General features: G+C 38.2%; 1 protein-coding gene across 8 annotated transcripts in view; it reads left to right on the top strand.

The window, feature by feature from the left end:
* The window catches only part of LOC137236868 (uncharacterized), a 1,561,671-nt gene that overhangs the window by 399,672 nt on the left and 1,139,077 nt on the right, over positions 1–22,922 (top strand). For 7 of the 8 annotated variants that reach the window (XM_067759926.1, XM_067759924.1, XM_067759919.1 and 4 more), the window contains one exon: positions 13,435–13,774. In XM_067759926.1, the coding sequence (XP_067616027.1) occupies positions 13,496–13,774 (279 nt within the window). In that variant the 5' untranslated portion in view covers positions 13,435–13,495. Of the gene's footprint in view, positions 1–3,228; positions 3,375–13,434; positions 13,775–22,922 lie in introns of those variants that run through there. The other variant, XM_067759927.1, reaches the window with a different exon arrangement.

Below are 22,922 nucleotides of genomic sequence, written 5' to 3'. Positions count from 1 at the left end.
AAATCAAATATATATATATAACTGAAGTTTTAATCAAAGGTATAGAAAACCAGGGAATAAATTTCAATCCAAATTGATTCGTTTAAATAGTTATGATATGTAAAAGCAATAAAACTAAATAAAATTTTTTGAAATTGAATTTAAAAACCTAAGAAAATATAACCTTCAAAAGAACTTAGATTAAAAAGGATAAAGAGGTAGTTCACGCAACTGAAAGAAATGGTAATGTTAAGGGTTTGGAAACCGTTGGAAATAAATATTGATCTAAAAAAAAATTTAAAAAATCAAACTTAACTTTAAGCTAAAGAAAGCAAAAATTCAAAGGGTTTGCTTTAAACTCAAAGTACCGAAATCAAATCGGTGTGATATCTTAAAAAAGGAGAATAAAAAAAATGTATCTAAATTGAATAGTAAATATACAGGAAATTTCGAATCGTAAATTAAAAATTCACAAAATAGACATACTTCTGCGAATTTATATTTAAATACATTCGAAACAGATATAGGAGTTTTCGAAATTCGAAAAAAAAAATTTTTCGAAATTGAGAATCCAACGCAAAACTACGAGTTGTAATTCGGGACTCAGATTTTACAACATTAAATCGAAATATACTAAAAAATATCAAAAATGTATAAGTAACTAGTTAATTATAAGAAAATTTAAAAGGAATGTAGATTAGTTCGCAATTAATTTCCAGTAGAAGAAATTTGGCAAATAAAACAAAATAATATTTTGTTGGTAAAAATCAAATATGAATTCAAATATTCCGTTTTAAGAATTACAAAGGATTTTTTCCACTGAACCCCAAATAAATTATAGTTTTGGGTGTAGTTCAGTAAACGTGTGCATATTTAATATGTTTTAAAAGTTATACATATGTATATTAAAAAGATTCCACGTATATAAAAATGTTCTTGTAACAAAAAAAGTATCAGATTTAACTATCCTTCCTGGTTTATCTATAACTGTTTATGTTGTTACTCTTGGTGCGTATGGTGTTGCCCTCGGTGAGGTCATTGTGGGAGGTTTCAGTCCGGCATCATTCTGTCCTTGTCGTGTCAGCTAGCTAATTCCCCATGTAACATTGTAAAGGGTGCACGTCGATACCCAGTACTCGGCACCGAAGTAGGGATGCAACACCTTTATACCCACCCTGTAAAACTACCCCCATTTGAATGCATGTTGCAAGCCTCATTCACACTTGTTGCTGGAACGAGTGTGCAGTAGCTTCAGCAACTGCATGCACACAAAAAAGGAAATTAAATTTTAATTAAAGAAGATTTAAACCACATCTGTATATGCACCTCTAAATCCTCCAAGTACCACTAGTGCCAGCTTTGAAGATAGCAAAAGGAACCTTGAAAGGATAGAGATACAACCCCCCTCTGATTCTATCATTGCTGCACATATTCCTTGCGACTGATCGCTAGTGATGTTGCAACCATGATCCTTAAAACCCTAGCTCTGTTCTGATAGTAGTGAAGGATAAAGATAGAGAAGTGAGTAAAGCAAAAAGGGATATTGAGGTGACTAAAACTAGGAGAAATATAATGGGAAATCGGAAAAAACTATTAGGGCTATTACCGTTGGGCGCCATTGTTATGATTACTGACTTTTAATGGTAAGGCGGAGGTGGCATGTGGCATGGTTGCAAGCCCCTGCTAGCTCGTCGAATGGGGTGGGGTTTTGCACACCTGCCTTACCCGCAGTTATCTAAACAAAAAAAGTGGTTCATGCCTAGAGGAGAATACATAAATAGGGGGAAAGTAGGAAATGGAAGAAAAGAAGGAAAGAAGGCCCGTCCAGAGTCAGGGGAGTCTACCCACCCTCTTCTTATCTTACGCGAAGCCATGGGCGCCGTGCTGACTCCTCTAATTTTACGACGCCCCAATACCTGACTCAAGTTCGTCTGTCTAAGGGTCCTTCACGTCATTGTCCCTCCCACTTCCCCTCTTTTTACCGGGAACACCCCCTACCCCAAAGAGATGGTAAGTTAGCCTTCTATTATCGAAATAAATTTAGTTTCAACCTTTCAAATTGGACAACGTTATAAACATTCTTTATTTAATTTTTAAATCCGCAAACAAAATAAGTATATGACACCCTAATCACTAGGCTTAAATCTACGTATATAAAAGTTATCGCGGATAAAAGGAATACAATTGTTTTGACAATTCTATTTAGTAATAAAATGTATCTATATAAACAGAAAATATTATCGAAATTTTTAAATAATTCTTCTACAACGAATTCACCGACCAGTCAAGGTTGGAGCAAAAAAAAAAAAATAAAAAATATATACAAGAAAATTCAAACAAACGTGAATGAACAATACTGAAGGTTGCGTACAATTCGTCGCACCCTAATGTACTCTGTATTAGAAAGATACTTTGGTTCTACAAAAAAATCATTGTCATATCTTTCCTTCCAATAAACAGCAATGTATGAAAAAAAAGGAAACCAAAACAGCCAAAGTTAATGTAAATTCCTGACCGAGGCTAAGGCATTATGTGCATAGTTATATATGTAGGTCAATGCTTGCATACGTATGTATGCAGAGAGAAGAATATGTGATTTTTGTTTTTTTTTTTCCTTTTTTTTCTTCGTTTTCTCACTCACCTGATCTCAGCACATCAGCATTGTAGGCGCCTTCAAGCTGTGGGGGACCTGTGAGGGAGGAAATGTTTACATACATATGTCTCTTCTTACTCGTACCAATACCATACGTTCATTGCCTAAGTAAGGTCCAATGGAATTTTACAATCGACTCTACGCTCACTCATCGCAGTAGCGGGCGTCGAGTGGGTCACAAAATTACGCGGCCGAAATCTCTAGCAAAACTCAAAAAAAAAAAATCCACACAATATAGTTGACCTAAGAAAATTTTGTTTGCTGCTAAAAATTTAAAAGTGACTTTAATACAAAAGTGCGTGCAAAATTTTTGAACACTGCCAAAAAAAAAAAAAATGTGTGGGCTAAGGAAAGTTACAAGCAAAAAGAAATAAAGGTACCGAGAACTTCTCTGTCCGAAACCAAAACTGTGCTTAAGTTAGGCTATCACATAGGAAGACGTGAAAGCCACGTGGTGTATGTAGCAAAAAAAAAAATCATAAAAAATTCGAACCATGCATAAAATATCAGTAACTGACTAAGTGTAGATATAATTTTTGGTAGTGATATAAAAAAAAAATGTGAAAAGAAAGTAAGACGAAAAATGCTAATTCGGCCCTCCTTGGGCTTTGGTTGTGGTGATGTCGCTGGTGTTGCTGATGGTGGAGATGCTTTCGCTGACGTTGGTCGTCGTTCGCTGCTACTGACGCTTGCTTGATTTCGGTGCCAAGTGTTGGCGTTGGCGCTGGCCTTTGCTCCATCGGTAATGTCGCTTGCAGGCTACGATCACTCTCTAGCCTGGAAGTTTCTCTCTCTCTTTCTCTCGTTCTCTCACTTTCCCTGCTCTCTATGACATTCCACGGCAATCCAGTGCGCTACCTACGTCGTTGGAGCCAATGTGTTTCCAAATTCCCAATCACTCCCTTTAAAAATGTTTGTAAATGCGGGTAAGTATGTGCCTTAGCCCCTTCCTAGGTCCTGCCACAAAATCTATAAAAGAAACAAGAAACAAAAAAACGAAAAATTGTTTACAGGCTGAATATCATAAGTCTCGTTGCTTCCTTTATTGTTTCCTGCACCCATGTATGTATGCCCAGCCATACCCTATCTTTCCAATCCCAATTGGCACATAATGCAGTTAGTATGGACATACATACATAAATGCATGCAATAAAGCAAACCAAAGAAAAAGTTATTTCCTTCTGTTTTCACCTACTAATCTCGTTTCAACTTTTTTCCAAATCAACTATGCTTTGTACTTTTAACTAATTTCAAGTTAATTTTGTAGCACTCCACCGATGGAGTGGAAGAGGCTAGTGCAGGCCTAAGGGCGCAAAAGGCGGTTGGTCATAGGCGCGGATGCAAATGCTCACCACAATGCGTGGGGAGGAGCAGATAGGAACGAGAGGGGGCGAATCTCTAGTTTGTTACATCCTGCAAACCAATTTGCAGATAGCCAACAGGTGAAATGTCCCTACATACAATGGTCCAACATCCAGAAATGTTTTGGATATTACATTGAGCTCCGAACGTCAAGGTATGATTGGATGGTTCTTGATATACCAGCCTTCTCCGACCATGCGTATATCAGCTTCAGCATCCCCCTAAAGAGGCTAGAGAAGGAAGGAACATTTAGAAGCCCTAGGTCAACGAACTAGAATAAATTCCAGGAACAGGTAGAAACAAAACTGGGACAACCCAAAGAGGTTGCCAATGTGGAGGAACTGGAGGAGTCTAATGAATTCCTAGCAAGAACGCTTATGACTGCGTATAACAAAGTTTGCCCTCTAAGAAGATTCAGAGGAAAAGCAAAGCTGCCATAGTGGAGCAATGAGCTGAGTCTTCTAAGAAGGCAGGTAAAAGAAATGTTTAAGTTAGCAAAGACCGCGGAGAGCGAAGCGTGTAGGAAGAGTACAGGGATCTACTGAGGGTTTACAATCGTGAAATTTCCAGGGCGAAGAGAATCTCATGGAAGAGCTTCTGTACGGACATAGAGTGCTCCAGCGAAACACCACGGTTGAGAAAATTCCTAGCAAGGAGATACATAGTCCAGGGCCTGATAATGAAAGAGAACGGGGAATGGTCACGTAATAGTGAGGAATCCCTTGAGGTGCTTCTCGATACATATTTCCCATTGGGATATGGTTTAGAAAAGCCAGCAAACAGCACTCACACTTCGATCACGGAGCGGGTAGTGCCGGGCTTGGTGACCGATACCAAGGTCGAATGGGCAGTGAAGACGTTTTCTAAGTTTAAATCGCCGGGCCCAGATGGTATATCCCCGGCCATGCTACAAGTTTCAAGTAGAGCGGTCATGGAATGCCTTAAAATAATATTCGATGGGTGCATGGATCATGTACCGCACTCTTGGAGAACTGCTCGTGTAGCTTTCCTACCAAAGACGGGGAAGATCGGTCACGTGTATCCCAAAGACTATAGACCCATTAGCTTAACATATTTTCTGCTCAAAACCTTTGAGAGGCTGATAGATGTGTACATAAAGTCCAACGTGGATGAAAAGCAGCACTCCACAACACAACATGCGTACAACAAAAGCAAGTCGGTAGACACCGCATTGAATAGGGCGGTAATAAGCATAAAGGAAGCCCTGGAATATGCTCTAGGAGTCTTCTTAGACATTTCCGGGGCTTTCAATAATATTTCTAAATGGGCGATTATGGATGGTCTTAATTACATTAACGTACATCCAGCCTTAACGAGATGGATCGGCCGCATGTTAAATTGTAGGAAGATTACATCACAAAGGGGATTGTACGAGGCCACGAAATCAGTGGACAGGGGCACGCCGCAGGGAGGGGTGCTGTCAGCTGTGCTGTGGACGCTGGTCATCAACCAACTGCTCAGGCGATTCGATGAGGGACCCGTAAAACTTACGGCTTATGCGGCAGTTACTCACGAACGTACGTACCAAAAACGTATCAGCTGACACGACCTATCTTATGAGTGTGCAATGTAAACGAAAACTCACAGACGTGCAACTCCCGTACGTACGTAGCCCGGAACTTAGAAATCAAAACAATTTTGATTTTTTCCGTAAGAATGTGTCAGCTGATCGCTCTCTCACTAGACAGAGTTACCTAGTAATCTTTTGTGTGCTAATTTTAGACCGTTTGCAGTTTTATGCAAAAATACCTAATTAATCGTGAAAATAATTCGAAATAATTATGTAAAAGTGCAGATTATAAATATGTAATCTATTTATATTTATTTATTATTAATTCCAGCCTTTTACAGCATCAAAAATTAAATTGGAAAAAGTTGATGTTTCCATAAGCATGCATGCAAAATGGTCAATGGCAACATTGCTTATCTGTAAACAATACACACACAAATATGTTATGTTCATGTACACAGACGCACACATTTGTTCCTACGGGTTGAGGGTTCGGTAAAACGCGTTTCGTACAAACGTCCGTAAGTACGGCACACGTCGGTGGGTAATTGCCGCTTTACGCAGATGACGTTGCAATTATCATAAGTGGAAAGTGCCTTCCAACGATTAGCTCTTTGATGGATCGGGCGCTTCGGGATGCTCATACCGGGGTATCAAGCGTCGGGTTGAAAGTCAACGCGGAGAAGACGGATATGGTATTGTTTACAAAGAGATACAAGGTCCCAAATTGGATCAGGCCTAAGCTAGAAGGGGTGACCCTACAGGAGAAACCTTGCAAAAAATATCTAGGAATCATCCTAGACAGTAAGGTGTCATGGAAACTCAACATGGAGAAGAGGGTGAAAAAGGCTTCAACGGCACTTTATTCATGTACAAGGATGCTGGTGTGTACGCGGGGCTTATCGCCCTCTCTTTCTCATTGGGTTTTAACAGCGATTGTAAGCCCTATTCTATACTATGGAGTTCTTGTTTGGTGGAAAGACACACAAAAAACATCCTACCTCAAAAAATTAGAGGAGGTATGCAGACTATCAATGGTTAGCATTACGGGAGCTCTGAAAAAAACCCCGAAGGCTGAACTGTATGCCATTTTGCACATTCCAACTTTAGACCTGGTAGCAAAGAACATAGCGCTAACAACTGCAGCCAGGCTCGGTGCCTCGGGACAGCATGATCGCCGACCATACGTCCATAGTAGTATAGCGTCATCAATCACAAGTCGAACAGACTACCTGATTCCCTATCTGCGAAGGCGACAGGTGCACATGGTCGACCAAGCAGGAAAGGCGTGGTTCAAGCGCGGGGCTGTAATGTGTCGAAGATTATGTGTAGGTCTTACAACCTTAGACATCCAAATTTGCTTCTATCATTAAAAAGGGAGGACTGTAGACTCATGACGGGTATTCTGACTGGACGCTGCCTTCTGGCGTCACATGCCTTTAAATTAGGCTTGGTCAGTGATAGCAGATGTAGGAAGTGCGGGCTGGAGGAGGAAACGATCGAGCACGTTCTGTGCTCGTGACCTGCGCTTGCCAGGCTAAGACCCCAGCTATTAGGAGTAATACAGCTGTCAGATCTGGAAGCAGCAAGTGGCTTAAGTCCTAGAAAGCTTCTAGTATTTGCCAAGAGGACGGAGTTATTTTATAATATAGGTCTTGGTTTTTGATAGGGGTTTTTAGTTTGGTCGTTAAAACAAACTTCTGGTAACACTATGGACTCATTCAGTCTATGTAAGGTCCACATGGACCGGCCAGTTCAACCTAACCTAACTTATGGGCCTCTCTAGAGGCGAGCTTTTCCTAACTGAGACCGCCCAAACTTATACTTATTTCAAAATAAAACACATATGGTTTTGTTTATCTCCAATATATTTCGGCTACACACCGGTAACCGTCTTCAGGGCAGACTGTTGACAAACATAAAACATTTAAATTATAATTAAAATCGCATTTTTAACAAATAATATATTTAAATTTTAACAAATAATAAAAATCAACATTAAAACAAAATTCTGTTTACATACATTTTATTTACACGTATGCACTGCGCGACGTGGAGTTGTGTACTGTCTGTTTGTCAGTAGATGTTTGTATAAGTGAGCGGAATGATGATCGGAGTCTGTTTTATAGTTTAATCGTCTATTGGTTGGAGTATTTATAATATGCAACATCTCGAGAGAGAAGCGCTTGCTGTATTGTTGGTCTTGTTGGAGAATCTTTGCGTTGTTGAAATCTGGCTCGTGCCGGCTGTTTGCACAGGCCCACTGTGCTGTTTTGTGGTTGTTAGTTTGGTGACAATATTTATAGTCGGATTTATGCTGTGATGTCCTAGTTTTTAGTTTGGACTTTGTTGTTCATACATATATACTTTGACAAGATTTGTCGTTATTACCGTTGCATGGAATTTCATACACCACATTGCATTTTTCTATTAACGGTACCGCTGATTTTCTTTGATTGAAAAAATGTTTTAAAGTATTCGTTGGTTTGTGTGCTATTTTTATTTTTTCCTTGTCATAAAATTCCGATGCAAATAGCCGCTCTGATAATTTGGGTATATATTATGCCGACTTATAGATCATGGGGTTTCTTGGTATATTTTGACTATTATTATTTTTATATTTCCTTAACAATATTTTGATTATTTTAACTGGAAATTCGTTGTTCCTTAAAAAAATCCATTATTTCCTTCTCTATTTCTTTATGGTAAATTTCATCTGAAGTCTGCATCATCCTTCGTATATAGCCCGTTGCCGTATTCATTATCATCGACTTCAGGTGCTTGGAATTGAAGTTGATGATTCGTCCCGATGACGTCGGCTTCTTATGCCATTTTAATTTTAGTTGGTTGCCATATCTATTTATTACAGAGTCCAAATATAACAATTTTCCATCCTGTTCTTCTTCGATTGTCAATTTAATATGTATATTAAAGGAGTTAAGCGCTTCGAGCGTGTTTTGAATATTATTTAGGTTCACTATTGCGAATAAGTCATCGACATACTTTGTGACTAGTTGTGGTTTCTGGCCTAGTTTTCCTAATGTAGTTTCTAACAGTTTTCCCATTATTATGTTCGCTATCACCGGGGAAGATGGTGATCCCATTGGTAGCCCTTTTAATTGAGTGTAAATTGTTTCCTTATATTTAAAATATCGACTATCCTTAATGCAAAAAGTAACTATTTCCATAAATAATTTCGGTATCTTCGTATATTTTTGTATAATTGGCCATTTTTCTGATATAACATCTAGTGCTAACTGTACCGGTATGCTTGGAAGAGGAAGTGGGCCATAGTTTTATAGATGGACGCCATTTAGGGATATCGCTATAACGGTGGACCAGGGCTGATTCTAGAATTTGTTTGTACGATATGGGTATCAAATGAAAGTGTTAATGAGTATTTTAAAAGAGAGTGGGCCTAAGTTCTATAGGGGGACGCCTTTTTTAGATATCGCCATAAAGGTGGACCAGGGGTGACTCTAGAATTTGTTTGTACGATATGGGTATCAAATGAATGGTGTTAATGAGTATTTTAAAAGGGCGTGGGCCTTAGTTCTATAGGTGGACGCCTTTTCGAGATATCGCCATAAAGGTGGACCAGGGGTGACTCTAGAATTTGTTTGTACGATTTGGGTATCAAATGAAAAGTGTTAATGAGTATTTTAAAAGGGAGTGGGCCTTAGTTCTATAGGTGGACGCCTTTTCGGAATATCGTTATAAAGGTGGACCAGGGTTGACTCTAGAATGCTTTTGAACAATATGGGTATCAAACGAAAGGTGTTAATAATTATTTTAAAAGGGAATGGGCCTTACTTCTATGGGTGTACGCCTTTTCGGGATATCGCCATAGACGTGGACCAGGGGTGACTCTAGAATGCATTTGTACGATATGGGTATCAAATTAAAGGTTTTAATGAGGGTTTTAAAAGGGAGTGGTGGTAGTTGTATATGTGAAGGCGTTTTCGAGATATCGACCAAAATGTGGACCAGGTTGACCCAGAACATCATCTGTCGGGTACCGCTAATTTATTTATATATGTAATACCACGAACACTTATCCTTCCACGATTCCAAGGGCTTTTGATTTCGCCCTGCAAAACTTTTTCATTTTCTTCTACTTAATATGGTAGGTGTCACACCCATTTTACAAAGTTTTTTTGTAAAGTCATATTTTGCGTCAATAGACCTATCCAATTACCATGTTTCATCCCTTTTTTCGTATTTGGTATATTATTATGGCATTTTTTCATTTTTAGTAATTTTCGATATCGAAAAAGTGGGCGTGGTCATAGTCGGATTTCGACCATTTCTTGCACCAATATAAAGTGAGTTCAGATAAGTACGTTAACTGAGTTTAGTAAAGATATATCGATTTTTGCTCAAGTTATCGTGTTAACGGCTGAGCGGAAAGACAGACGGTCGAATGGGTATAAAAACTGGGCGTGGCTTCAACCGATTTCGCCCTTTTACACAGAAAACTGTTACCGTCCTAGAATCTAAGCCTCTACCAAATATCACAAGGATTGGTAATGTTTTGTTCGACATATGGCATTAAAAGTATCCTAGATAAATTAAATGAAAAATGGCGGAGCCACGCCCATTTTGAAAATTTCTTTTATTTTTGTATTTTGTTGCACCATATCATTACTGGAGTTGAATGTTGACATAATTTACTTATATACTGTAAAGATATTAACTTTTATTTTAAAATTTGACTTTAAAAATTTTTTTTTTTTTTAAGTGGGCGTGGCCGTTCTCCGATTTAGCTAATTTTTTTTAAGCATACATATAGTAATAAGAGTAACGTTCCTGTCAAATTTCATCATGATATCTTCAACGACTGCCAAATTACAGCTTGCATAACTTTTAAATTACCTTCTGTTAAAAATGGGCGGTGCCACGCACATTGTCCAAAATGTTATTAGTTTTCTATTTTGCGTCATAAGCTCAACCCGCCTACAAAGTTTCATCGCTTTATCCGTCTTTGGTAATGAATTATCCCACTTTTTCGGTTTTTCGAAATTTTCGATATCGAAAAAGTGGGCGTGGTTATAGTCCGATTTCGTTCATTTTAAACAGCAATCTGAGATGAGTGCCCACGAACTTACATACCAAATTTCATTAAGATACCTCAAAATTTACTCAAGTTATTGTGTTTACGGACAGACGGACGGACGGACGGACATTGCTAAATGAATTTCTTTTTTAGCCCAAATCAATTTGATATACAGAAGTCTATATCTATCTCGATTAGTTTATGCAGTACGGATTACCGTTATGCGAACAAAATTAATATACTCTGTGAGCTCTGTTCAGCTAAGTATAAAAATACTGAAATGACCTCATGGCCCTAGACCCCTGTTGCTATACTTTTTTTCTGTATCGTTACTGTAAAGATATTAACTTTTCTTTTAAAATTTGACTTTAAAAACAATTTTTGTTTTAAGTGGGCGTGGTCGTTCTCCGATTTTGCTAATTTTTATTAAGCATACATATAGTAATAAGAGTAACGTTCCTGCCAAATTTCATCATGATATCTTCAACGACTGCTAAATTACAGCTTGCAAAACTTTTAAATTACCTTCTGTTAAAAATGGGCGGTGCCACGCGCATTGTCCAAAATTTTATTAGTTTTCTATTTTATACTCTGTGAGCTCTATTCAGCTAAGTATAAAAATACTGAAATGACCTCATGACCCTAGACCCCTGTTGCTATACTTTTTTTCTTTTACCCTAAGGTAAGCAGATATTTCTAAGTGTTTTACAAAAAAAATACAAAATATGCCATATACATACATATGTACAATTACAATAAGTAAAAAAATTCAAAAAGCGGATGTTGTGGTTGCTGATGGCCTCTGACGTTGAGGTCGCAAAAAATGTTGTTGAAGCTATTGCTGTGGCATTTAATAGCATGCTGTTGTTGTTGTTGTAGGCGTTGCGTCGCCAATCAAAAAATGCTGTATTTATTAAAATAAAAAATGTAAGGCGCGATAACCTCCGAAGAGATCTAGGGCCGAGCTTCTCTTCCAATTTGCGTCGTGCTCCCCTTGTGTTTCCCTACAAATTGGCCGGACTGGACCTACATGTTTTATGCCGACTCCGAACGGCTTCTGCAAGGCAGACGAGTTTTCACTGAGAGCTTTTCATGGCAGAAATCCACCCGGAGCGCTTGCCAGGCACTGCCGAGGGGCGACCCCGTTTAGAAAAATTGTCTTCTAATTGAAAAACCTTATTTCTAAAATTTTGATGTTGCTTTGTCCGGGGTGTGAAGTCAGGGCAAACGGTGTGGTAGGCGGAGCACGCTACCATCACACCACGGTGGCCGCTGCATTTGTTGCTGCTCAGATTTTTGTGCTGCCGTTGCTGTTGTAGTGTTGGTTTGCCGGTGCGAATGTTTGTTGAAATGTTTTACCCCGCCTATAAAAAAATTTTGCAGTTATTACTGCTGCCAAAATTGTGTATAGGGGGTGTTGTTGTTGGGGCGGTTTGCCGTCGGATAATAGATTGTCGTGGTTGAGGTTTCCATATTGGATGTTGCCAAGTTTTGTATTGCAATTGTTGTTGTTGTAGCGTGCGCCGGCACCTAGGCTGTGCCCATTGGATTATTCCCAGGAAAAAAATAACGGGTGAAGTGTGCTATAATTAATATAAAAAAAATCTATTAAGACAAATTCAAAAATGAACATGTATCTATGTCTTCATATACATATTTGCCTATAGATTTCATGTCTGCATGGTCATATACCCTACTACATACATATATTTGTATGTAGGGGTGTGTATGTTGATGCAAGTTTTATTTTGGTTTGCTTGGGAGATAGGCCAGAATGAAAGCCCAGCTCCCGTCAAGCATGCCTGGGGAAAGATAAAAAAGGTACATATTTTCTTACCTCTCGTACACTATCTTTGCTGAAAACTGCTTTCAGCTGCTTAAAATGGATCGCGGAGACATTCGACGCGCACTACAAGTTGCGGGTCTCAAGTCCTATGCACAACCCTGATCTACAGGGTCGATTCCCCCCTGCCCCTGGTGATGGTCAGACGCTGACGATTCCCGTATCCCATTTTAACCAACTGTGCCGGAGGATCTTGCCAGGTTGTCGGCCGCTCACATCAGTTCAACACTAAACGGATGTTCAGTGGCTACTCAGAGGATACTTGGCAGTAATCGTCAGGGTATAGTGAGCTGCTAGAACCGCATGCAAAATAATCACTGGCGTTCAGAAGTTTTCCCTACGTGCGGGGACTTCTACATACGGTTCCTCCTTAATTGATGCTAGCGCTGGTTTAATACATAAACTGGAAATCAGTCGGAAATTTCGACTGATCGGAATTGGAACAGAAGCTCTGCTAAGTCCGTAGCCGCTCAATTTTAAGGTAGTCAAGATCACAGTCAAAATGTCAAATATCTCGGTGTCAATGTTTTTCGTGCAGTAGAAAGTGTTGGACCATGAAATTCTCTACAAGTATCGTCTTAAATAATATTATCCTGCTTTACAGCTCTCTAATATTCCCAAATTTTTAGGTTTAATTATTTCTGATTTTTTTTATTTCTAACTCAAAATTTGAGCGATTTTGGTTCGTTTATGACTGATCTAGGATGATGAAAAGTGTGGCTAAGACTTGAAAAACATTTTCAACAAAACTTTGGGAGAAGGTCATAGTATACAAAATTGTTACTGACAAAAACGGGGCAAAACGTTAGAAACAGAGAAGTTTTCGAAAACTTATTTTTAACCTTGAATACCTAAAAATTGACCGGTATCTTAAGCCAGCAGGTACTTATTCATAATACACACTATAACTACTCGGCGCAACACATTTTATCTTTCACAAAAGAAATAAAATCTGTCGGTTTTTATTATATATATGTAACTTTTGAACATCTGCGTTTTATTTTTTTAAGATCTACCATCAGCAATCGGTTTAATGATAATAGAGGCTCTCATCGAACACGCTCAATAATAATGTACGGCCGGAGTGAGTTGGCAAGCGCTGAAGAAAGCTTTCAATCGATTAGCGATATGCTGCAAGAATCGACAGAACCAATCACAAAAGATGTGAAGCATATTAGCAATAGTGTCCAGGAACAGATCGAGAAACTTTTTACGGATGTAGCAAAGGATGTAACAAGCAGCTTTCATGTAATATGTTTAGGTTCTTTACCACTAAATGATAAGATAACCAGCCTACAAGGGCTGCAAGAACCTCTGCGTAAACTTTATTTAAACGAGCTTAATACAAAGGTAATTTTTTATGTGTATATGCGTACTAATGTATACAGTTTGCTTTGTCACCAACTTAATCCACTAAGGGCGTTTTATGGAAATTAAACATTGAAATTATTAAAACAATTTTAAAAAGGAATGGTTTTAAAACCTTTGTAGTAATTGAGATTGCAGATCCCGTGATTTTTTGAGAACAGCATGATCTGCGATAAAGTTCTCTCAGTCAGAATTGCCTTTTTTACATAGTTTATTCTTTGCACTGTACATTCTTGTATATTATCAGCTGTTTATGATTCTGTCAATTTCTGAATCGGTTAATCACAAATTGAGAACAGTTGAAAAAGTTTCAAAATTATACTCATTTCAGTTCATGTTTTTATTTTTGGCAATAACTCACTATGAAAGAGGTAAAAACACAAAGTTATAAAAATGTTATAAAGATATAGCCATTTATACATATTTTTATCTACCCACAACTTTCTAAAATAATTTATTATTAGAACATTAAAAAATGTAAGGAAAGGGAATAACTTACAGGTGTGCCAAAAACGACCAAAATCTGGGGACGCTATCACGAGTTATGAAAAAAAGTTTAACTTGTTCAGGAAAACCCAAAAAGGATATAACTTCTTAAAAAATTCGAATTCTGATTAAGACCAAACAGTTTTCTTATTTATTAAAGTAAAAAAATGTACCCCATTTTTTCATAAAAACATTCTCCTTAAAACATTTGAAATATGATTTTGGCTGTTATGCTGTTTTGCTTGCAGCTACATATTTAACAGTCGATATGGACTGTTGGCAGTGGCGTGCCCAGCAAAAACTGACTAGGCAAGCCAATGTATGAAGGGTAAAACTTGGCAGGCGATAATGTATCCCATACTAAAAATTTTGTTTATGCTTTAAATGAATATTTTTTTTATATTTATATTCTTTTGAGACAGTTTACAAATTATTTGTATTCCAATTTAAATCGTCTATTAAAATTATTGAGCGTTAAAATTATTGAGCGTTTAATCGTCACAACTAATTTCTTTTCGATAGCTATCATTGAAAGTTCTGAAAGACGTTCTTGTCTTTGAGTATTTCTTAGATATGTGTGAATTCTTTTTAAAGCTGAAAAGGATTGCTCTGCTGAACAGCTGGTTGCTGGAATGGTTATTATGAGGAGTGCCAACTTTAATAATTCAAAAAACATATTTTGGAGACAATTTTCATTTATAAAATCAATTAGTTGAAAGAGATAGGCATCCCTCAACTCCGTTGAAGACAACAATGATATTAGCTGAGCTTTTAACACATTTTCGTCAAAATATTCCGAATAATATTCTTGAAGAACATATTTTGTGGAAAATTCAAATTATATTTGTGGAAAAGCCTGTTATCTAATAGTTTAAAAACTCTTAGCTTAAATATGTTTGAATACCTCTCATTTATTTCTGAAGATATATTGTCAACTAGCCTTTACCCGCGGCCCCGTCCGCGAGGAGAAACTAAAATATATGTGCTATTCACGTTAGCCTTCTTATAAAGTTATCTGTTTAAAAATTATTTTTGTCTAATGTATTTTATTTTTGTAATTTAGTAAAAAAAAGAACTAAATGAGAAGATAAGCTGAAAGGCACGCTTTCATGAATAGTACAATACAGTTTTTTCGAATTAAAAAAATATATTTTGTTTTTAAATTAAATTAACTGATATGAAAGGGGTGAAAGAATTACTACTCATAGAACAAAGGTGTGAAACTACAATTAGCTAAAACTAAAGAGAATTTTTAAATGAAAATAGTGTTGCTTTTTCGGGTTTTAGTTGATTAAAATATTACAAAATGTGTAATTATATTTATAACAGTTCCTTACACTATTATAGAACGAAAAAGCTGTGTTAGATTGAAGATAAAACATACCGAATTTTAATTACGAATAATTAGCAGCAAATCCACGGCCATAAAAGCTCATAATTTAAAAAGGCATGTGTGCTGAACTACCGTTTGCGAAGAGACCTAAAATGATCCCGGAAGGGTCCCAAGATGATACTAAAATTCCAGGTCAGATCCCGAGAATCATCCAGAAATTAACCAGGAGGGGTCCCAAAATGATTGAGAAATAGTCCCGAAAAATTCCCGAAATTACCCTTATTGGTTCCCGTACAGATCCCGAAAACCATCCAGAAATGATACCGAAAGGCTCCCCAAATTATCCCGTATTAGTCCCGACAAAGTACAGGAATGGCTCCGACGGGATTCCTATCGGATCCCGAAAACCATCCAGAAATTATGCCGGAAGGGACACCAAATGATCCCGAAAAAGTCAAGAAATGGTCCCGACGGGATCCCGAATGGATCCCAAAAACCATACTGAAATGATGTCGGAAAATACTCCAAATGATCCCGAAATAGCCCCGAAAAAGTCCCGACATGATCCCGGACGGATCCCGAAAACTATGCAGAAATGATGCTCGAAAGGTCCTCAAATGATCCCCTAATATTCCCGAAATGACCCTGATGGGATCCCGGACGGACACCGCAGACTATCCAGAAATGATGCCGAAAGGGTCCCCATTTGAGCCCGTATCAGTCGAGAAAAAGTCCCGAAGTGACACCGACGGGATCCCGAAAACTATCTAGAGATGATGCCGGAAGGTACCCCAAAATGATCCCGAAATAGTCCCGAAATGACCCTTACGGGATCCCGAACGGATCGCGAAAACTATCCAGAAATGATGCCGAAAAGGTCCCCAAGTGATCCCCTAATAGTCCCGAAATTACCCTGCTGGGATCCCGAACGGATCCCGAAAAACATCCAGAAATGATGCCGAAAGGGTCTCTAAATGATCCCGAATTAGTCGAGAAAAAGTCCCGAAATGACCCCGACGGGATCCCGGAAGCATCCCGAAACCCATGTAGAAATGATGCCGAAAAATACCCCAAATGATCCCGAAAAAGTCCCGAAATAACCCGATGGGATCCTGAAAACCACCTAGAAATGATGCCGGAAGGTACCCCAAATGAATGACCCCGACGGGATCCCGGACGAATCCCGAAAACCATCCAGAAATGATGCCGCAAGGGAACCCAAATGGTCCCGAAAAAGTCCCAAAATTACCCCAACGGGATCCCGGAGGGATCCCTAAAACCCTACAGAAATGATGCCGGACGGGACCCCAAATGATCTCGAAGAAGTGTTGAAATTACCCGGACGGTATCCCCAAAACCACCCAGAAATGATGCCGGAAGGGAACCCAAAAAATCCCGAAATGACCACGTCGGTATCCCGACCGGATCCCCAAAACTATCCAGAAACGATGCCGGAAAGGTCTTCAGATGATCCCCTAATAGTCTCGAAATCACCCTGACGGAATCCCGGACGGATCCCGCAAACCATCCAGAAATGGTGCCGAAAGGGTCCCCAAATTATCCCGTATTAGCCGAGAAAATGTCCCGAAATGAACCCGACTGAATCCCTAAAACAATCCAGAAATGATGCCGAAAGGGTCCCCAAATTATCCCGTATTAGTCGAGAAAAATTCCCGAAATGACCCCAACGGGATCCCGGACGAATCCCGAAAACCATCCAGAAATGATGCCGGAAGAGACCCCAAAAAATCCCGAAAAAGTCCCGAAATGACCCCGACGGGATCCTGGACGCATACCGAAAACCATCTAGAAATGATGCCGGTAGGTACCCCAAATGATCCGGAAATAGTCCCGAAATTACACCTTCGAGAGCCCGACGGATCCAGAAAACTATGCAGAAATGTTGCCGGAGAGGTCCTCAAATGATCCCCTAAGAGTCCCGAAATGATCCCTCGCGGATCTCGGACGGATGCCGAAAACCATCCAGTAACGATGCCGAAAGGATCCCCAAATAATCCCGTATTAGTAGAGAAAAAGTCCCGAAATGACCAAAACGGGATCCCCGACGGATACCGAAATCCATCCAGAAATGATGCTGGAAGGGACCCCAAATGACCCCGTATTAGTCGAGAAAAAGTCCCGAAATTACCCCGACGGTATCTCGGACGAACCCCGGAAACTATGCAGAAATGATCCCGAAATAGTCCCGAAATGACCCCGTCAAGATCCCCGACGGATCCCGGAAACTACGCAGAAATGATGCCGGAAAGGTCTTCAAATGATCTAATAGTCCCGAAATGATCCCCGACGAATCCCGGAAGCTATGCAGAAATGATGCCGGAAAGGTCTTCAAATGATCCCCTAATAGTCCCGAAATGATCCCGAACGGATCCCGAAAACCATCCAGAAATGAGGCCGGAAGGGACCCCAAATGATCCCGAAAAAGTCGCGAAATGACCCCGACGGGATCCCGGACGGGTCCCGAAAACCATCCAAAAATGATGGCGGAAGGCACCCAAAATTACCCCGAAAAAGTCCCGTAATGGCCCCGGAAACCATCAAGAATTTATCTCTCAAAGCTACGCAAATGATCCCGAAAATACCCCGACTGGATGCCGAACGGATCCCGAAACCCATCCAGAAATGTTGCCGGAAAGGTCCCTAAATGTTCGCGAAAAAGTCCCGAAATGATCCCGGAATAGTCCCGAAAATATCCCAAAATAACCCCGACGGGATCCCGGACGGATCCCGAAAACTATACAGAAATGATCCCGGAAGGGTTCCAAAATTATCCCGAAATAGTACCGAAAAAGTCCCGAAATGACCCCGGCGGGATCCCGGACGAATCCCGAAAACCATCCGAAAATGATCCCCGAAGTGTCTCGATATGACCCCAACGGGATTACAAATAAGGCGAAGCTAATTGTAGAACCATTTTAATAAGGCAGCAGGCGCGTTGGAGCGAATGAAGAGTTACAAAGAAACATAGAGGTAAAGCTAATAAAAGCGTGCTAATAAAAACAATTGATGGAGGGCGGGAGGAGAAGTACCGCTGCTCGTTTTTCCAAAATGGTTTAGATCTCCATCATTATGTGCCAGATACCAAAAACTATTGATTTAGGAGAAAATTTATATTGAGTTATAACAATTTATAGATTTTACACCAGAGGGGTAGAAGGGTGGGGGAGGGGGGAGGGGGGAGGGGGGGGAGGGGAGCGGAGGGTGTCACTGCTCACTTTATAAGCCCTCGACTTATTTGACCCATTGAGTCTGTGATATTGGTGAAGGCCAGTATACGTAAAGTTATAATGTGTAAAAATAATTAAAAAGTAATTGCTCGAAGGGGTCGTGGGACCCCCACCCCTCTTTCCATGTTCGAAAAAAATTTCGCTAGTAGACTACTGTCTGTGTCCCAAATTTCATCAAAATCCGTGTAGCCGTTATGGCGTGATTCAGTCGCAAAGACTAAAAAATATAATAATTAAATTATAACTGTTCGTAGTGGGCGGGGACCTCCCCCCGTTTGAAAAATATATAGCTAGTAGATCCTTCTAGACTATTGGCTATATGTGTGCCAAATTTCATTCAAATCCGTCCAGCCGTTCTTGCGTGATTGAGTCACAAACGTCTCGACAAACATCCAAACATCCAAACATCTAAACATCCAAACTTTGCCATTTATAATATATATTAGATTATTTCTATAAATATCCTCTTAAACTCTGTTTTAGGACAGGTTGTGTTTCTTTTCAGTCGCGGAGCTGTCTTGTTTAGACATGAATAATCATAAAAACTATTAAAAAGCGCCTGAAAGTCAGTTCGCAACCAATTTTTAAATTCTTTTATCTTATTTATACTACACCTAACGTCAGCTTCGCATTTTTGTATAATATTATACAGAATATCTGTTTTTTTCAAAAATAGTATGAAATACTACAAGAGAAGAGTTAAACTTAAAAGACGTAAGCGAATTGAAAAAACTTCGTGCGAGAAAATTAGTATCCCCATCCCACTAATGATCAATTTCAATCATATCAGTAAAGAGATTTTTTAAATTACCCCTCTGATCTAGAACTGTATTAACAATACGAGACGAATATGACCAGCGCGTTGCAGCGATATGGCCTCCACATATTACAAAATTTGTTATAGTAATTGGAGCGTTTAGTACTGTTATTAAAAAATGAAACCAGTGACTGAATAGCGGAGAAAAATGAGCTTATTTCCCCTATTCTATTGCATGACTTTGACAAAACTAAATTTAAAATGTGAGCATTGCACCACACGTATATAGCATTTGGAAAATGTTCCTTTACTCTTTTCTGCGCTCCATTCTTCAATCCGGACATTACAGTAGCTCCGTCATAGCTTTGAGCAATTAAATTTTTGGCGCAGTCATGTCAAGAAGATCCAAAATTACCTTAGTAAGTGCAACTGCAGTACGATTTTAGAAACATCAAAAAATCACACGAACCTTTCATGTTCTTTGTTATCAAGAGAGTACTTAAAAATCACGCATAGTTGTTCTCTGTTACTTATATCTGGCGTCTCATCCAAAATGATGGAAACAAAGGAAGTGCCTTTAACCTCAAGCCGAGCTTTTACAACATCCGACACACTTTTTATTATGTCGTTTTGTTCGATATATATTTCGGCCCAGATGTCTCCTTTGCCTCTAAATGCTTTTCTAAAACAGGGTCATATTTTGCCAATAAATATAGACACTCCGAAAAATTGCCTTTATTTAAAAACATTTTGGACTCGTCGTGACCCGTAAAAGGCTGCTCTTGTTGTGCTAAATGACACACAATATCAACCAGACGCTGAAAGACACTTCGATTGTGGTCAACCTTTGAATTATACTTAATAATTTCCTCTCAAAATTGTCGAGACAAAGACGTTTCTATACGCTCTTTTCCAAAATTAAAGAAAGAAATAGTAGAATTGAGATGTTTTTGAGTGTTTTGATGTCTTTCTAAAGTATTAGCTAAGTTATTCAAGTCGTCATAGCCAGTCGAATTCAAAATATTTTTATCATTTGAGAAAAAAATACAATACCAAGAAAATAATTTATTTAAATTAGAGCAACCAGCTATCCAGCGGGTTTTGTAAACTGAGCGACTGAAAAACCTTTTGTGTGTTGTAGAAGTTTGTATTATACATAAGTTAGGAGTAGGCCTTTCAGATTCAATGATTTCTGTTTTTTGTACAAAACTTAAAGTTTGTATCTGCTTGAAATTAGTACTTCAACACATTTTAATTCCTCGCTGCAAATAACATTTTCATCCAAAGATGTCATCTTTTTGGTAAACCTGTATATCGTATATACGTGGAAAAAATTATTTAGTATAAATTTATTTACATAAACAAATGAATATGCACCTATGTATATACAAGTGTTTGTGCTTCAGTTACGGGTATATCCTTCCTAGTGGTTGCAAATGTGTACGGAAAATATTATAAAGATGCTTCGGAGCTCGTATAAATATAGGTGTATGTATACAACTTCGAATTTTCCAATGCAGTTTTTCTAAATAATAAAATAATTTAGAAAATTCAATAATAGTTCTGTATCGAAATGTACACTAGCACAACCCACGTGAATGTATGTATGAGTATAGGTACGCGTTTCTTTGTACGATGTCAGTGCAGCTGTAATTTTTATTGCTTCATTAATATCCGTATACATAAATTGTTGTTGTTTAGCAATTTACGCAAGGTATTGCAACACTTTTTAAATAAAATATATACTAAAAAGCTTCGAATAATGAAAAAGAAAATAATTTTTGGCACTGCTTATAGTTTTTTTAATTCGTGTGCAAAATTCCACGTCTTCATTGGTTTGCGAAACAAAGGAAAAACGAAACATTCCTCCACTGGCTAAACAATACAGGTTGTTGGAGACATGAGCTCCAATTTAATTGAATTTTAATTAATTAATAAACACACTTACATACATACATATTTACACAAACAATGAATTACACACACACACACATATATATATATATATATATATATATATATATATATATATAATATATTATTACACTTACCTTGATTAAAATACTAACCTTTGCTTAAAGTACTTACCTAATGAGTGCTTCTTCCTTTGAAGAAAAAAGGACAAAACGTGAAGTGCAAGTAACGTCATCGACCCGCGAAAAAAGACATAAAAGTTCTTACTTACCTTAATGCAAGTGTATACTTATGTACCTATGCTAGTGCAAAAAAAAATTCAATAAAATTTGAAAAAACTAAAAGTAAAGTCAAATACTTACCCGGTACGTGCGCGCTAAAACAAACTGCAAATAAATTTAAACAAAAAAAAAGTGCAAATTGTAGAAAAAATCCACATTTACTTACTTAACAATTACAAAGTGCTGAAAATAAAACAGGTTTAAAGTAAATTAAAATTGGGAAAAATTACCCGAAGAGCGAAAAATTTTGGAAAAAAGGTGCTGAAAAGAAAAGAAACAAATACAAAGTGCGAAGAGTGATACAAGTGCTAAGAAACAGAGATAAAAGAAATTTATATTGAAAATTAAACAAAAAGTTTCTCTGAAAACTGCCGCACAAACAGGCATGACTTCAACACATAACTACATACGAATTATGTAATGTGTGTAAGATAATATATGCGAAGAAGGCAATTGGGAAAAACTTTATAACAACTAAGGCATGACTTAGCTGAATGCGTTTATAACCATTTCAACTGTTGTAGGAGTGCGGGTTCGACTCCCACTCCCGGAAGAAAAGGCTTTGAAGAGATTTAAAAGGTATAATCGAAACAGCTGTCGCCTTGTCCGTCCTGATGTCACGTTGTTTAAATTTTTCCCAAATTATTAAAAATAAAAATTATAAAATTAAAAATTTCTTGAAATAAATATTTTCATACATTTAAAGCGATACGGGCAATCCCCGGTTAACTCATATAAGTAGACAACATTTGGTTAACTCGTTGTAGTTCTATAAATAGAATAAAAACAACAACAAATACCAAGTTTATCTGAAAACCGCCTTACAAACAGGCATAACTTCAACATATAACTACATACCAATTATGAAATATGTGGAAGATAATATATGCGAAGAAGGCAATTGGGAAAAACTTTACAACAACTAAGGCATGACGTAGTTGAATGCGTTTATAACCATTTCAACTATCGTAGGAGTGCGGGTTCTACTCCCACTCCCGGGAGAAAAGGCTTTGAAGAGATTTACAAGGTATAATCGAAACAGCTGTCGCCTTGCCCGTCCTGGTGTTACGTTGTTTAAATGTTTCCCAAATTATTAAAAATAAAAATTATA

Source organism: Eurosta solidaginis, chromosome 1 (genome assembly GCF_040869045.1).
Source record: "Eurosta solidaginis isolate ZX-2024a chromosome 1, ASM4086904v1, whole genome shotgun sequence".
Lineage (NCBI taxonomy): Eukaryota > Metazoa > Arthropoda > Insecta > Diptera > Tephritidae > Eurosta > Eurosta solidaginis.
The sequence above is the reverse complement of the archived record's forward strand: the minus strand, read 5'-3'. Positions and strand labels throughout refer to the sequence as shown.